At 38.3% G+C, this 18079-nt stretch overlaps 1 protein-coding gene across 3 annotated transcripts in view; it reads left to right on the top strand.

Moving 5' to 3' along the window:
* ezh1 (enhancer of zeste 1 polycomb repressive complex 2 subunit) overlaps positions 1-16418 on the top strand; it is a 77842-nt gene extending 61424 nt beyond the window's left edge. For 2 of the 3 annotated variants that reach the window (XM_051936392.1, XM_051936391.1), the window contains one exon: positions 4740-4895. In XM_051936392.1, the coding sequence (XP_051792352.1) occupies positions 4740-4880 (141 nt within the window). In that variant the 3' untranslated portion in view covers positions 4881-4895. Of the gene's footprint in view, positions 1-4739; positions 4896-6663; positions 6746-8075; positions 8157-8249; positions 8335-10397 lie in introns of those variants that run through there. The other variant, XM_051936393.1, reaches the window with a different exon arrangement.
* The last annotated feature ends 1661 nt before the right edge of the window (positions 16419-18079 follow it).

Below are 18079 nucleotides of genomic sequence, written 5' to 3'. Positions count from 1 at the left end.
GCAACTCTGTTTGGGGTCTGTGCAGTTTGGAATCACATCAAATATTACTGTGTTAAAAGTGTACTGTGCAAAATAATACAAGGGTGCATTTGAATACAGTTTGGTATTCAGAGCATTTCACTTTGCAAAAATAAGAAAATAGTTTCTTTTTTTACGTGTATTTGTGATACAATTCCAATAATTCACCATGTATTCCTGAAAACTCTTGTATTGCTTAGGAGTGTGCTAAAGAAAAATAACAGCTTTATGTCGACCACTAACGTTATAATTAGTTATTTAAGGAAACATTGTAGAGGCCAGGACTTCATCTGCTACCACACTGTGCATCAGGAAATGGCTTAAATGACCTTTTTAAGACAAAATAAGGAATAAGTGAAAACATAGTTGTGCCACACTATCTGCCCTCTGGTGATGTGCTGTTTAGTGAGGACTTTGATTAATACGATAACTGCACTTGTACTGAACAATTTGCATGAAGAGTGCAAAGGCCCAGCCTAGCACTTCCAGCACATGCCATTTTACGAAGAAATTAGACTCCCTTTGTCTGTAATTAGATGATCTTGCTAATATCTAAAATGCAATTGAAGATAACATAATTCCAGCTGTTCAGAAATTGGAAGACTTAATTTTTACTAAGGATATATAATGTGGAATATATTTCTGTTTGCAATTTAATTGATACACGAGTTGAATTGTTGAATTGAATTGAGCTGTTGTTGTTGTTGAATTACCCCATAATATGTAAACAAAGGCAACCAAATGAGGAGGAAGAGGAGGAGGTTAGGAGCCTGCACTGATACAGCATGTTGCCATACCCACCACACAACGAATCGCCTCAGGATCCCAAATTAGGACACGAGTGCAGCCATTAACGTCATACTTAGGACAGAGCAAATTCAGGTTAAGGGGCTGTCTGAAGGGCCCAATGAGGTGGAATCACTTCTGTCATTTATGGGATTTGAACCAGCAAATCTTTCGATTGCTGGCGCAGATCCCTAGCCTCCGTGCCAACACCCTGCCCGCAATCTAATGGAAGCCCTATTAAAAACTGTAAAAAAAAAATGTGTAGTTCTGGCTACTCATAATGTTTTTTGATGTTTCTAGAAACTATATTATGGTCAGCAGGACAGGAGAATTTTCAAAAGCATTACAGTGATCCCTCGCTATATCGCGCTTCGCCTTTCGCGGCTTCACTCCATCGCGGATTTTATATGTAAGCATATTTAAATATATATTGCGGATTTTTTGCTGGTTCGCGGATTTCTGCAGACAATGGGTCTTTTAATTTCTGGTACATGCTTCCTCAGTTGGTTTGCCCAGTTGATTTCATACAAGGGACGCTATTGGCAGATGGCTGAGAAGCTACCCAGCTTACTTTTCTCAATCTCTTGCGCTGACTTTCTCTGATCCTGACGTAGGGGGATTGAGCAGGGGGGCTGTTCGCACACCTAGACGATACGGACGGTCGTCTAAAAATGCTGAAAGATTATCTTCACGTTGCTATCTTTTGTGCAGCTGCTTCCTGAAACGACATGCTGCACGGTGCTTCGCATACTTAAAAGCTCGAAGGGCACGTATTGATTTTTGATTGAAAAACAAACTGTCTCTCTCTATCTCTCTCTCTCTCTCTCTCTCTGTGCTCCTGACGGAGGGGGTGTGAGCTGCCGCCTTCAACAGCTTTGTGCCGGGGTGCTTCGCATACTTAAAAGCCAAACAGCCCTGTTGATTTGTTTGCTCTTCTCTATCTCTGTGACATCTGCTCCTGATGCACACTCCTTTGAAGAGGAAGATATGTTTGCATTCTTTTAGTTGTGAGACGGAACTGTCATCTCTGTCTTGTCATGGAGCACAGTTTAAACTTTTGAAAAAGAGACAAATGTTTGTTTGCAATGTTTGAATAACGTTCCTGTCTCTCTACAACCTCCTGTGTTTCTGCGCAAATCTGTGACCCAAGCATGACAATATAAAAATAACCATATAAACATATGGTTTCTACTTCGCGGATTTTCTTATTTCGCGGGTGGCTCTGGAACGCAACCCCCGTGATGGAGGAGGGGTTACTGTAGTCATTTTCTGTTGAAGTGCTGTTGTGACGTCCTTGTAATTAAATGCAATGAGAAATAAACATTTTCCTGGTTACCAGGTGCATTTCCACGTGGAAATTTACCAGCGTAAAGTGTATGAAATAGAAAATGTACTAAACTGACCAGCAGTTTGACAGGAAGCATCCTCTTTGCATTTATATTGCTTAGCAATGAACTGACAATGCATATATAGCAGCCATACCAGATACACTTAAGAACAGGTCATCTACCTTAAGCTCACATTTTTGGGCCTGGCCTGTAAGGATGGGAGACCATCCAGGAAAGCTTGGGTTGCTGCTGGAAAAGGTATTCATGAGGCCAGCAAGGGGTGCTTACCCTGTGGTCTAAGTGTGGACCCCAATGCCCCAGTACAGTGACGGGACACTGTGTTGTAAAAAAAACAAAATATATATAGTGCCGTCCTTTGGATGAGACGTTAAACCAGACATCCTGACTCTCTGTGGTTATAGAAGATCCCTGGCTATCCTTCATAAAGGCTAAGGTGTATCCTGATATCCAGGCTAAATTGCCCAACACTGCCTAGTCATTCTGGTCTCTAATTGGCAATCTCTCTGTCACCCCTTCACCAACTAACAGCTTCTGTGGTGAGCATACTGGTGCAAAAATTGCTGCCATCAAATCATCTTGGTAAGTGCAACACATTAGTGGCGGCTGAAGTGGCTCCCCACCCACTGAAGCATTTTGAGTAGTGAGAAAAGTGCTATATAAATGTAAATAATTATTATTTTATACATGTTTCAGTTACGCACTGTAGGTATGTACAGTGTGTAACATTATTTCAATTGTTGATTTATTCTTGAGAGTAAGTCTAATAAAGAGCTCTGCACACAACGCAATAGTTACAGCCATAGTATGGGAAAGAAGTTCAACGCATAAACAGTACTGTTAAAATGATCAAATTTTTGAAAATGGGACCATCATTTGTAGCAGCGCTTCCACTTGAAGGCAGACCACATGTCATCACAGACAACAGAAGGAGAAAGAAAATACTGTAAAAAAGACATAATTACAAATTGATATCATCCAAGAGCAATCATACTTCCTAACAGCAACTCTAAGCAAATGCTTTAGGTAATGTAAAAGTATATCAAGCAATAGATAGCCCACTGCATATTATATTTTTCTGCCAGATTTCAGTAGTCAAGGCTCATCCATTGTTATCAAGTTAGGACATGAAGCAAAGACAGAATTAGAGTATAAACAGAGGAGAAAAACACAACCACTTCAAAGGCCAAGAGGAGTACAGAGCCCATTAAACAACATAGAACTAGGCATCTGACTTCCTAGCAATGTCTTAAAATTTCATTTGCTTTGTGATACTTTTTACATGGTATTAATGGTTTAAAATCCTCAAAAAATTAAACCTAAAAACAGGAAAAAATAAAAATCTGTAAAGGTGATTGAGGTCCGGGCCTGTATCAACAGGTGCTGGAGCACATTCCGAACAGGAAGCCAATCATAACCTGCCCCAGGAAGGGTGCCAGATGAAGATGTAGCTAGATGTAAATTTAGTGGAAGCACACTGGGGAAAGCACAATAAAAGACTACACACTCGCCAGCCCTTTAACTGTTGGCAGCATGACAGTCTGCTACTGAGGCCCCTGCCAGCTTGTTTGCCCCTTTGGTTAAAAATGGGCCAGTGGTCTGGCAGGGATACTCGGAGCCATTAGAGTAAGCCCTGGGACTTGGTAGGACTATGCCTAACCAGGACAGGAGTCTGGAAGTGACCTCGAAAGTAGTCCAGGAGGTCGGGAGCATGCACTGATACAATGTGTTGCCATACCCAACACACAATAAACCTCAGGATCCCAAATTAGGACCCGAGCACAGTTGTGCGACGGGTGACACCTCAGCACCAGACTAGTTCAAATGGAATGGAACAGTGTGATGTTTTTATGGTGGCTGGAGTGCCAGACCTGCCACCAACCCCAAAATTATCCCTGCAAGCAGGAGGACCTGCTCGCAGAGCCGGATGCAGGTTAACATCATACCCAAGACAGAGAAATTGAAGGTTAAGGGCCTTGCTCAGGGGCCCAACGGAGTGGATGGGATCCGGTATAAAAAAGATCAGTGGCCATTGCTTCAGGAACTTGCCATCGGGTGGAGAGTGGACAAGAGATCACTGTTGCAGGAGGAAGGAGAGAGGAGCAAGAGGGGGAAAAAGGAAGAAGGTATAGAAGGGGGAGGTGTGAATGGATTTTTTATTTTACTGCTTATTTGTTGTGTTGTTGCTTCCACAGTCCTGTAACCTTCCTTATTTATAATCAAACCTTTCCTTTTGCTATGTATTTAGTTTCTTTGTCATTTTTTTGGATTTAGGGACCAGAATAACACCCCTTACAGGCTCCAGACTAGTATAAAACAAATAGGAAGTGCAAGGTCTCCTAAAACACAGAACTAGGTAGCCAGCTTACTGCCAGTGTCTACTCAAGGGCTTTCTTTCCTTTATGGTATGCTGTGAATGATATTTACTAGTTAAAGACACAATACCACCTAGTATGCAAATCTGTTGATGATCACAGTTAATTTTGAAATATTTTTGATAACCTCCAGTGAAGCAGCATTGGTGTCTACAGTGTTCATACAGTATGATATGATCCCAGTTACAAATAATGCAATGTCTTTGTCTTTCAGCACCTCTTATTGGCTCCCTCAGATGTTGCAGGATGGGGCACTTTTATAAAGGAACCAGTGCAGAAAAATGAGTTCATCTCTGAGTACTGTGGAGAGGCAAGTCTGCTGCTATCTGTCTATAGAGTTTTGGCTTTCTGTTGATAATTTTTAAACAAAGAAAATGTCTTTCATTTAGCCTGCCTTCTACAACAGGACCTGTTTCAGAAAATGAATATGGCAGCATACTTGCTACACATGTCAATTACTGCTTATACAACCAAGAGTTAAAAGCATGCAAACAATATTGGGATAGCAAGGGGCATTAAGCAACCATGGCATAAAATACTCTTGGCATTTAGGAATGATTCATAGTAGTGGCTTACCGCATTTCATAGTTGTGCTGATACAAATACCAAGAACCATAAGAACATCTAAAAGAAAAAAAATATTTTTTTACATTTATATAGTACTTTTCTCACTGCTTAAAGTGCTTTTGTGAGTGGGGAGCTTCTTCAGCCACCACTAATGGGTAGCATCCACCTGGATGATGTGACAGCGGCCATTTTTTTGCACCAGTACGCCCACCACACATTAACTGTTACGCGGTGAAGGGGTGGGAGAGAGAGCCAATTAGAGACGAGGGATGATTGGGGGGCCAGAATATGACTAGGCCATGGTGGGAAATTTAGCCTGGACATTGGGATACGCCATACTCTTTATGAAGGACACACAGGGATCTTTTATGACCACACAGAGTCAGGACCTTGGCTTAAAGTCTTATCCGAAGGACAATATCCCAACCCAGTGTCCCAATCACTGCACTGGGGAATTGGGATCCCCTTTCAGACCATAGGGTAAGCGCCCCCTGCTGGCCTCGCCAACACCTCTTCCAGCAGCAACCCAAGCTTTTCCTAGATGGTCTCCCGTCCAAGGACTGGCCGGGCCTGAACATGTTTGGTTTCAGGTGGCTGACCTGTTCTGAATTGCAGCTAGTATGGCTGCATGTAATATTACAGTCCTCAATTATGCAAGTAAATAGGCACACTTCAGGGCCTATATTTTAAAAAATAGCAAGGATAAGTGTCTGTAAAGTGCTGCCTGAGAGCAACATATAGATGTATACCAACTTTGTGGTTTAGCTCTACACTGTGTGTGCGTCCCCACCTTCTTTCTGTTGTGGCACGCTGCGTTTTCAGTGAATAAAGCCTAATACTATTTATGCTGTTTCTTGTTTGAGGTTTATTCATAATTCAGTATAGATTTTCACACATCTGTAACCAGGTGTGCTAAACACACTCACAGTCTTGCCTGTTATAATTGAAACCTTGTATTCAAAAACGTTTTAAATTGAATGTGTCACTGACCTGTCTCTGCTTAGCTTTTTAACTTTCACATGGATAGTTCCAGAAAACAAGTTATCCTCTCTCAGTTGCTCACCCTTTTCTTCAGACGGAACCAGTCAGTGTAATGATAAAAGATTGTAGATAGTCACCTAAAATGTCTTTGTCAAGGGACAGCACCCCGTTTGGTTCTAACAAACCGATGATAAAGATTGTAGAATCACTGTGAAGTAGCCGCAGCCACAGATCATAGAAGTACAGTTACGGCAGATTGTGGGCTGTTTTAAAAAAACAGCTAAAGACTTTTCTCTTTAGGAAAGCTTATTAACAAGAATGCTATAATTATTGTTGTTTTATCTTTGTTTTTATCTTGCTTTGCCTTGGTTTAAACTTTTTATGTAGCACTCTGAGATTTACTGCTAATGTAAAGTGCCCTATAAATAAAATGCATTATTATTATTATTATTATAGTTACGGGGTTTCAGAAAAGTGTGCCTCCTTAGCTAAAGCTATGTAGCACTCTGAAGAAGCATTATTTGCCGAGATTAACTATTTTTTTTACATTAAAGTTCATCTTCTTGACTGGTTATTTCTTTTCTCCGCAGCTCATCTCCCAAGAAGAGGCTGACAGACGAGGGAGGATATACGACAAGTATCTGTCCAGCTTTCTGTTTAATCTAAACAATGGTACATCACTTGTTTTTAACTCACTGGGAACAGCCTAGATATGCTTTTATGGGATTTCTAAATAATGGTTTTTCAGCCTTGATCTTTACAGAAGTTCTATATTTACCTGTTTATTTATTTAAAGATCTGTAAAAACCCAAATATCCTCCTGGGAACAAATAAAATCTCTATCTATCTAGCAATCTGCGGATTACAATAAATACAATAAATTTAGAACACCCTCAAAGTTTAGGTTACCAAAAACTGGAAAATAATGTAATTTACAAAGGTAAACAAAAAGGATTTTTTCAAGAAACAAGCAAATGGGTCAAGAGCAGCTTATAGTTTTTCTGCAGCAATGGAAGTTCATTAAGCCTTGAAAGTCGATACAAACAATTTCTGCAGGTGTCCTGACTTTTGTGGATTACTTACAAACCCCTTTGTCTGTATAAAAGCAGTTCTGGAACAAACTGCATTGCTACACCCTCTGAAGCTTTACTTGCACAATATTGCACTGTATTTTGCTACCATAATGTTGAGAAACGTTCATTTAACAAACGTGGATGAGAATAACCCATAAAAGTGATGGAAGATGGATGGATGTATAGTAACCTAAACTTTGTTTTTTTTTAACCTCTGACAGTTTACCACTTACCTTTGTACCATTGTAGGTTACTAACTGGGCTTCTACTGCTTATATTTCAACAAAAACTAGAAATTTGAGGGTGGGGGTTCTAAAGCTTTTGACCAGTAGTGTACTTTGTAAGAACTGAAGAACCAAATGTTCTTTGAAATGCGAATATAATCAATTTCTGTCTACTTATTGCCATAATTTTTATTTATTTGTGTTAATAGGATTACATTATTTTCTGACTTTCTTTTTGCTACATGCACCTTAATGGACAGTAAGTTTAGATGAGATTTTAAAATGATCTACTGTCTGCAATAACTTTATTCTCCTAATATTGTTGTGATAAAGGCAAATTGTCATAAATAGTTAATATGCTCAACTGCATATTACACACCTACAGTCTAAACTATGTATCCAATTTAGTGAGAAGTCAAGCAAAATGACACCTTTTATTGGCTAACTAAAACAATTACATTATTCAAGCTTTTGAGGCAACTCAGGCCCCTGCTTCAGGTGAAATGTAATACAGAAACCAGAATTCCCTGTGTTTCTGTAGACATTAGGACAGATACAGCACTGGAAAACCTTTAAGTGAGACATCTTGGATATAAAAAATTAATAGACCTCTCCCACTTAAATCAGTATGATTTTATTTAAATAATCAATGTACTTTTTATGTTGTTTAATTATCTGCTGTTATTTTCCGTCTCCCTTGTGTAGATTTTGTGGTTGATGCCACACGTAAAGGAAACAAAATCCGTTTTGCAAACCATTCTGTTAATCCAAACTGCTATGCTAAAGGTGAGAATGCTGTTTTACACCAATTTAAAATAAAGCTGTACATCTTAGGCTAGACCCAGTTTAGCTCAAATTTTGTTTTAATTTTTCCTCCAGTTGTGATGGTGAATGGAGACCATCGTATTGGAATATTTGCCAAAAGAGCAATACGGAAAGGTGAAGAGCTTTTCTTTGACTACAGGTAATGCTTCTAAGTATTTTTCCCCATTTTACCTTTTCAAGTTTTTATAGAAACTGTAGTAAATAAGAGGAATCTTCCACATTTTTATTGGGGGAAAAGCTGAAAATTGTAGTCAGGGATTAAGAAAAAAGAGGCCACCCAAGGTGTTTGTAGCCATTTCCCCATTTCAATAAATTTGAACAGTTAAGAAGATGTAAGGTTCTAAATAAAAAATATATCTGTAAAAATATGAGTAACTCTGATGATGAAGATAAGCATCTATCCAGGGAAACTTTTTTGCAGGATTTTTGTTTCTGTGAATTATTAGTAAAACTTGTTTTTTCAATTGGTATCTTTTTTTGTGCAACGAAAACAGAAAATGTCCCCAAGAACAAAAGCCTGGCCCAGAGTTTACATCTAACTGGCCTGAAGAGGGTTCTACTGCAATGCTGTAGTTGACTTTGACTTGATTGACTTAACTTCAGATAGAATAGGTTTGTCAAAGATATTTATTTAGATTTGCTATGAATGATGGGACAGTGAAGTCATAATTGTTATTACTGTATCCTCTTGAATTTAGACGTGTAATAAAGATCTGTATAGGAGACAAAAGTACAGAATGGCATCACCTTTCGTTATTTCTGCAAGTTTGATCTTTTAACTCCTCTTTCCATTAGATGAAAAGGTTAACTAATGTACAGTAAAGCCTGGTACAAATTACTGTTTGGTTGCAAATTCTTATACACAAAAACTCCATCAAGCCTGCAACATACGTTGTCCCCAAACTCTCGGTCCATTCTTATCAGATGATTTGCCAAGGCTTTGCTGCAACCATTTTCATTTTCTGCTTGTTTTGGGAAGCTTCCTGAAGAAGTCCATTTTTTCAGTGAGCTTATATTTAGAGACTTTCCATTTTGAGAATTTTCAGTTATTACCTCACATGAACTTCTGGGTTATGTTGGCAGTTTCCTTTGTGCTCCTGTGCGATTAAAGTTCTAGCCAATGAGTCAAATGGCATTTTCTTGCTCATAGGTAGACAAAATGTTTTTATCTCCCGTCAAAGTCTTTCTGCTTCTACAATTCTTGTGCACATCACCAACAAAGAAGAGAAAGAACAAGTTCCAAAGGACACTGTCCTTGCTCAAACCATAATACTACCCCAACTTTTATTATTGAGGGCTTATGCTTTGAATCGTCAACCTTTTTTTTTTCTTTAATTTTCCCCGAACTCTTACCTTACCCTTATTTTGTGTGAGACTGATCTTTGTATCGTCTATCCATAATGTATTGTTCAAGAAATCTACTAGCTAATCACCACATTTTTTTTTTAGAAAATTTGTAATCTAACTGTTCTATTTTAAGCATTTTTGAAATATTAGCATTTTCTGATGTGGCCTTTTGTAATCCAGCTGTCAAAGTCTGCTGAAAACTGCAGAAAAGTTTGACCTTTGCTGCTCCTACACTGAGGAGGTTGTGGATGATTTGAGCATTGCTACAAATTTTCTTTCACAGCTCTACTGATTTTTCTGACATGATCTGCAGCAGTTTGTCCTGGCCCATCTACATTAGTTGTCACTGGTTGTTCAGTACACCAGAGGTTTCTGTATTTTCCAGGATATTCCCCATACCTAATTTTGCTATGTTCACTTTCTTTGATAAGGTTTTGATTGAATTTTTTTCTTTCAGCATTCAAATTTCTTTTATTTCATAGACAGTTCTCTGTGCAAAGGCATACACCAAAGGGAAGAGCAAAGACTAAACTGTCCCAGTACTTATACTCACCTGACATGGAAGATGGAAAAGAAAGTAATATTGTTCTAAAATTTTAAAGCATATGCAGCATATGCAGAAATAAAAGGTGAAATTCTATACTTTTGCCTCATATTTTTCTTTCATCTCAAAATTAAAATTGCTTATGTATATAGTAAAAATATTAACTTTAACGTCACTGTAACAAGTACTTATTTATGGAGGGTACTGTAGATAGAACTGTTACTTGTTTTCTTTTTCTTTCTTCTCTTCCATCTCTGCCTGAATCACTTTTTGAGGGTCTCAAGTTTGTTTTGTTTTGGTTTCTTTTGTAGGTACAGCCAGGCTGATGCTCTGAAATATGTGGGGATTGAGAGAGAGATAGAGGTCATGTGATCACACACGTACAGATGAAGCCGCCCTCGCTCCGCCATGTCATGCCATGTCAATAGCTGCATTTTTCCTTTTCTTCACTCTTGTTATTTTAAATGCAGCAGTTGGGGGTTTTCTTGGAATTAAGGATTCAAACTGAAATTTCAGCTGTTTATTCCATAATATTTTTTTTTTGTACAAACTAAGCATTTGTTTGTTAAGCCCTTATACATTGCATGCCCTGCATAAGCAGATGTTAGGGGAAGAGCAGTTGCTTCACATCCCGCTTTAGTGACTTTGTAAATGCACCTCTCTTACAAAACAATGCATCAAGCCTGGTTTAAAGTCACATGAATGAAAACTTTGGGCAAAATATTACTGAAAACTTTCCTGTGTACAAATAGAATTCAGCTCATTTATTTTGTCAAGGCCAAAGATTTATGTGCAGTCATGCATGTGACATTCATGACAAGAATCCTCATTCTGGTGGGCATTCTTTGCAGCAGGAGGAAAAATTTGCCAATAGGACTGTTTTTTTTTGTTTTGTTTTGTGTAATGATGATGCTTTTCATAAATGCAGAAAGTAGATTAGAACATTGGAACAGTCTAGACGAGAACAGGCCATTCAGTCCAGCAATGCTCACCAGTCCTGTCCTTTTAATTCTTCTATACTGACAAAATGTCTACTGTTGAAAGTCCCTAAAGTCTTACTACTTGGTCAGTTATTTCAAGTGTCTATGGTTTTCTGTGTGTAAAGAGAGCTTCCTAATGTTTGTCTGAAATGTACCATTCACAAGTTTCCAACTGTGTCCCTGTGTTCTTGTTGAACTCATGTTAAACTAATTGTCTCAATCCACAGGACTAATTCCCTTTATAACTTTAAAAACTTCAATTAGGTGTCCTCTTAATCTTCATTTTCTTGAACTGAAAAGGTTCAAGTTCTTCCATCTTTCTTCATAACTCATCCCCTGTAGGCCCAGAGTCAGCCTAGTTGCTCTTCTCTGGACTTTCTCCAGCACTGCTATTTTTTCTTTATGGCCTGGAGATCAAACCTGAACACGGTATTCCAGATGAGGCCTCACTACTGTGTTATAAAGCTTGAGCAGAACCTCCTGTGACTTGTACTGCACACATCAGGGCGCTATATAACCTGATTCTGTTAGCCTTCTGAATGGCTTCTGAACACTGACTGGTAGTTGATAGTGTCAAGTCCACTACGACTCCTAAGTCCTTCTCATAACATTCACTTTCAATTTCCTGACCTCCCATTGTGTATTCAAACCGCACATTTTTACTTCTTACATGTAAATCCTTTACATTTACTAACATTAAATTTCATCTGCCACAAACATGCCCAACCCAGTATGCTGTCCAAGACCCTCTATAATGCATATATGAAGCTTGTGTTGTTATATTTGCAAAACAGTTTAATTTTTGTATCTTTTATTGCTTCATTTCAAAGTGCTTCTCATAGCAGAGTGAAGTGTACCATTTCAAAGGACGTATTAAAAAATGCATTGAAATACAGAGCTTGAAATACTGACATGCTCTGCACGGCAGTGTATATTCATTGCAGTGGTTAAATTGGTGGCTGTTGAAACTTTAACTTTGCAGAATTGCATGTGGCTCGACATACGCTTTTGTTCACACAACGTGGTGTGTGTGCACTGATGGGCTGTATCCAGCAGGAGGCACACTCTCCCTGAGAATGGGTTTGTTAGTGATTACAGCATGTTACTTAACCAGAATCTATATAGATATAAAATAAAAGGCTATATCCCTCCCCAATGATACAACGGTAATGTTATGCTATAGAAAAAACAATCACTTAGGAAAAATGTACTTAGCTTCTGTTTAATGTTGGCTTACACTGCATATAATAACTCAAAGGTAGCTCTTGACAAAGCATGATACTGGGGTGGGGTCGTAACAAGTAGGTTCGTCAACTTCAGAAGTGTGGAAGGCATTTTAGGTTCAGATGTCTACATTGTCCATCTGTAGATGAGCTTCCATGTTTCTGATAATTGTCAGAGCTTTTATATTGTCTCTACAGTTCAAGATTCCTGAAAATGCGAGCATGTAACCTCGAAACATGGCAACAATCTTGCTGGCATAGCATGAATCGAACCTAGAATGTGGTTACTGTAAACTATAAACTGACTATTAGACAACTGCACACACCTGCTCTCCTTTTAATAGCCTGCCTGAGTTGTTTCTGTCTCTTTCCACCTCTTTGTCAGGTTGCTTGCATGGAAGTTTCAGTTTCACTCTCTGTTAGCTGGCTTGTGTAGTTTGGATAGTTTCTGCTGTTTTTAGTTAGTAGAATCAGGTACAGTGAAATAAACTTCACAGATCACAGTGACATATTTCAAACCTTTGGCTGCCGGGGCTCATCGCAGCTATATTCCTAATGCCAGTCATCTGATAAGCTTCACATATCACGTACACACAGGATATTCATGCACTGCTCTACCACAGATTCTACTTTCATTTTTAAATCTATCATTCAGACATGATCTATGATTCCATTGTTATCACCTTTAGCCTAACTGCTTTTTCTGTTCTCTCCTGGTTCTTCAGATGTGCTGATACTTCCTCTTACAGTCTTTACAACTGATGTCCCAAACTCAGACACTGCTCACTATGTTTCTGTATCTGCCAAAGCAGAGGTCTCCAATCTCCCTCTTATAGTCACTCCTTTATATATTGACCTCTTTAAGACTGGTATTGCCAGATGTTGATCCTTAGAAACAAAATGAGAGCGGTGGAAAATGTATTTAAAATTTATTTTCTTAACGTGTAATTCCTGACTCAATCTGCATGATTCTCATCCACACTGGTCCTGCATTTGAGGTGTTATGATTTGCTACTGTTAAACAGTAAATTGTAAAATGTATACTTGCATGTTACCTGAGAACTTGTCACAGCGCTCTGTGCCTGCACTCAAGACAGAAATGACTGAACTGAATTGAAAACACGTAGCTGAAATTTATGATTTCTGCCTAACAAATGAAAAAGCAAATATGAACCAATATCCAGTTCACAGCAAGGTCACTATTAAGTCAAGTTAAACAGAATATTCTGGAAGCATCCCAGATCAGTCGTTTGCTTGAACACTGTGAAGCCTGTACTCCCCCTTTGTTGCCTATAAAAGGGTGACCATTTTTCACTTAAGTCAATCGGTCAGTCACTTTTATAACCTGCTTAGTCCAGAACAGAGTTGCAGGGGTCTGCTGGAGCCTATCCCAGCTAGCATAGGGCTCAAGGCAGGAACAAACTCTGGACATCGCGCTAGTCCATCGCAGGGTGAACACACAGTAGCATCCTAACTGCACACTCGGGCCAATTTAGTATCACCAATCCACTTAACCTGCATGTCTTTGGACTGCTGGAGGAAACCCACACAGACACGGGGAGAACACACAAACTCCACACAGGAAGGACCTGGGCCATGAATCCTGGTCTCCTCACCACAATTCAGCAGCGCTACCACCGTGCCACTCCTCACTTAAGTCAGAAATAGTGTTCTGGGTGTCAGTTGCTCCATGCTGCACGACTAAAAGACTGATGTTTCGATTTATATAAACCAGGAGTGAAGCTTTATTTCATAGACTCCATGATCTCCCATCTCAGTTTTTGTTTGAAAGATTACATAGAAAACTTAATTTTGAATAATCTTTGTATGTTTTACTGCACTCTTTGACATTATAGTACAACACAAACTGAAATTCCAGATGCCCATCACCAGAAAGAACAAATGTTTGCACAGTAGTGAGGGCTGTGTATTTTTAGAATTAATGCAGCTTTTCCTTCCCCATTAATGAACTTACTTCTCTGTACTCTTACTCAGTTTGAAACCTCCTGCATCTAAAATGTTGTTGGAATATACTATAGGGTGCCTCAAAAAACTGGAATTAGATAGTTAAAGAAAGGCACCATCAGATTGATAGATAGATAGATGTGAAAGGCACTATATAACAGATTGATTGATAGATGCATAGGTATGAAAGGCACTATAAAATAGATAATACTTTATTTGTCCCCAAGGAGAAATAACATTTTTTACCAAAGCTTCAAAAAATAAATATGATAAAGACAAACTATAAACCCATACACACCCAGGTCCAAACACACATAAAAAAACTTCTGGCTTGTCAATACAGGCCTATAGGTGGCAGGCAGTAAGATGAAGTCAGACCTGCTCACATTATGCCCCAGGTTTATATTTAAGGACATTAATATTTAGATAGAGAGAGCAGTGTCCACAAAAGGAACAGGCCTAATGGTCCCTAATTCCTTCTTTGATGTCACCAGCTTTAAAAATGATAATATTTCAGTCTGTAGCTGTCCACCCCACATTAATTACCCTGTTAAAAACAGCATTTATTATCATTTCTATGCAGCTATCCATCATTCAGGAAACCTCTTTTTGCTTTCACGTTATTTTAAAGTGCCAATTTGGAACTTAGGCCACAAGTTAACCTCCATTTGGTCCTCCATTCTTTCATTTTCTATTTTCTAAAGGTTAAAAAAAGCACATGTCATCTCTTTCCTACACACATTAGGTAATGTAGTTACAGTATTTCAATTACGTAGTTCAGGCCTATTAGGCTGCTTTTTTTTTTTTTTTTTTTTTTTTTTAGTATAAGTGCAAAAGTTTAAAACCGACAAAATGAATGTTTGCCTTGTCTAGCATGCTACACTGAGCAGTTTGTCATAATTTTATCCAACTGCAAGCGGACCACGAGAGACAACAAAGGTGACCGTTATAATATTGATACGTGTTTCATTTCTGCTTCATGTATCGTATTTTATTGCTCCGTTGTGTGTGCGTATCCAATTCCAGTGCTAAGAATATTCTTTGTGGAGGTCTTTCACCACACCTTTGGTAGAACACCTTTATATACTCCTGTCCAAAGTGGTGTCATGAATATCTGCTTTGTCATGCTTGTGCCTGCAAAACATTTTATCATATAAGCAGAAATGAAAACTGTTAAAGTTTGAATTAAATCATAAATATGTATAGACATGCTATATATGAAAATGTATATATATTATTTAATGGTGTATTGAAATTGTTACAATATTGTTTCAGTTAGTTTTGTGGCAGCTTCTACATTTACATTTTTATTTAAATGTTGTAATATTTGTGCTAGGCCATGCTTAATACATTAGTTGTAACTTATTTGGTAAACCAAATTGAGTAATAATTGGCATTATTGGTTAATCATTTGAAAATTTATTTTAAAGAGGAAACAAAGGTATGGAAACATTTCCAGATTTTTTTCCCCCCCAGTGCAAACAGCTTATGTTAAAATTGAAATCTAAAACTATTATTTTTGTACCCCTCCATGTCTATCTTTGTGATTGAACACAGTAAGCTTTAAACAACAAGATGAACAGAATACGGGGTGTTCATTAGGACAAAATGGGCCATCATAGAACTCCTAGCACCACCTTGGTAATATACACTAACTGGGGTTCCTCCATAATTGAACGTGGACGATTCACAACAGCGTTTCCGTTTCTTGAGCCGTCTTGACCCTTTTTTGTTTTATGGAGCTATGTAACCGATTCTTGCACTTGCTAGTGAGAGTAGTTGCTGTCATTTAAATGACCCTTTAAAAGACTTCTAAACTTGCTGTGGTCTTCCAGTTTTTGTTTTCTTTCAGCACACTGTCTTTGTGCATTCACATGTGTGTGTGTGTGTATGTATGTATGTGTATGTATATGCCACACATGAAATCAACATGTAAAAAGGTTTTTGTTTCCACCAGACATGGTTTACTGTTACAGTTGTTTTGCCAACGCCATGGTTGACTTAATTTATTGACCTTGGCTTTTTCTTTTTTGTTTTTTTAAATGCTTTATAGATTTTATGATGCTAGTTATATGCTGTCACAGTAAATATATATGAGGCAGTTTTTGTTATGTCAACTGCTTTTACTTCCATCAATAAAGTTTCTGCAGAGGTCTGCATTTCACTTTGGTTTTCTCATTTGCTGTTTTTCTTTTCCAGTGCATGGGTGCTTTTACTTTCCGCTCAATACCGTGCTTAACAGCGGACTCCTTTGCAGATTTCTTTGCCCCTAGGATCACATTTTGCACCCCAGAGGTTGCAGGTGGAGCTGTAGGTGAGGCCCTTGATATGGACACGTAGTAGTGAGTTATTTTTGAAGTCTAAAATTTATCACTTAAAGCCAGATATGTTTCTCCATTTTGCAGATATAATCTTCATCAGACTGGTTTTAGCCCACTTTATTTGAAATGTATGCTGTATGCAAAGATACATGGACTGACTGAAACTTGACTCAAGATGGTTCTAAAGTATGTTTGTCCTAACTGATTTTTTTTGTATTTTTACAAAACGCTATACTTGAGTACTTTTAGCACTCTGCTTGGTTGCTTAGACTGATTGGTTCTTCTGCTCTGTTAAGTTAGAATTTGAAACAATCCTGAATGATGTCTAGACAGAAATAATCTATACAAGAAAAATATTACAACTGACAAACATAACCAACTATATTTAGGTGACATGCAAAATAAAGGAAACATTTCATCAACTGATGGCTTAAACTTATATTGAAAGTAGGTGCTTCCACACAAGTCTGGCCATCAGGATGATTAGGCAATTAGTAACCACAGTGTCATGCAAATGTTTGGATACCTCTAATTAAATTACATACAGTATTTTGTTGACACTTGGAGTGGGAAAAAAAGGAAATACAACTTTTGTAATAAACTAAAGCAGTAGTATTTTTATGAAAATGTTAATGTTCAGTTGTTGTATATTTGATGAACTTAAAAAATGTAATGTGGGTATGGGTGGGTGTTTACTGTGTGTATAGAAATGAGTCAGCCCCCTTCAAAATACATTTGAGCAATTGAGACGAGAACAGGCCAATCAGCCCAACAAAGCTCGTCAGTCCTGTCCAATTATTTCTTCCAAAATAACATCAAGTCGAGTTTTGAAGTCCCTAAAGTCTCACTGTCCACCACACTACTTGGTTGCTTATTCCAAGTGTCTATTGTTCTTTGTGTAAAGAAAAACTTCCTAATGTTTGTGCGAAATTTACCTTTAACAAGTTTCCAACTGTGTCTCTGTGTTCTTGTTTTAAACTAACTTTAAAGTCACCATCTCGATCCACTGGACTAATTACCCTTTATAATTTGAAACACTTTCAGTCAGGTCACCTCTTCATCTCCTGTGAAGGCTCAGCTCTTGTAATCTTTACTCCTAACTCATCCCCTGTAGCCCTGAATCAACCTCGTCGCTCTTCTCTGGACCTTTTCCAGTGCTGTTATGTCCTTTTTGTAGCCTGGAGACCCAAACTGCACACAGGACTCCAGATGAGGCCTCACCAGTGTGTTATAAACCTGGAGAAGAACCTCCTCAACCTTTATAATGCACTGGTGAGGCCTCATCTGGAGTAGTGGGTGCAGTTTTGGTAGTCATATTTTGTTGCTTTGCAGCCTGAAATGAAGACACACACACATTTCTCCACATTTTCACATATTTTGCTGTGTTTACTCAATGCAACTTATAAGAGCCAGGTGAATGATAGCAATAGTTCAGAAAAAAAAAAATAAAAACCAGAGTGACTGAGATCATTAAAGGATCATCCCCTTCCTATAAAAACTCAAT

This window comes from Erpetoichthys calabaricus, chromosome 14 (assembly GCF_900747795.2).
Source record: "Erpetoichthys calabaricus chromosome 14, fErpCal1.3, whole genome shotgun sequence".
In the NCBI taxonomy this organism is placed as follows: Eukaryota; Metazoa; Chordata; class Cladistia; order Polypteriformes; family Polypteridae; genus Erpetoichthys; species Erpetoichthys calabaricus.
Note: the sequence above shows the minus strand (reverse complement) of the source record. Positions and strands in the feature narration are given on the sequence as shown.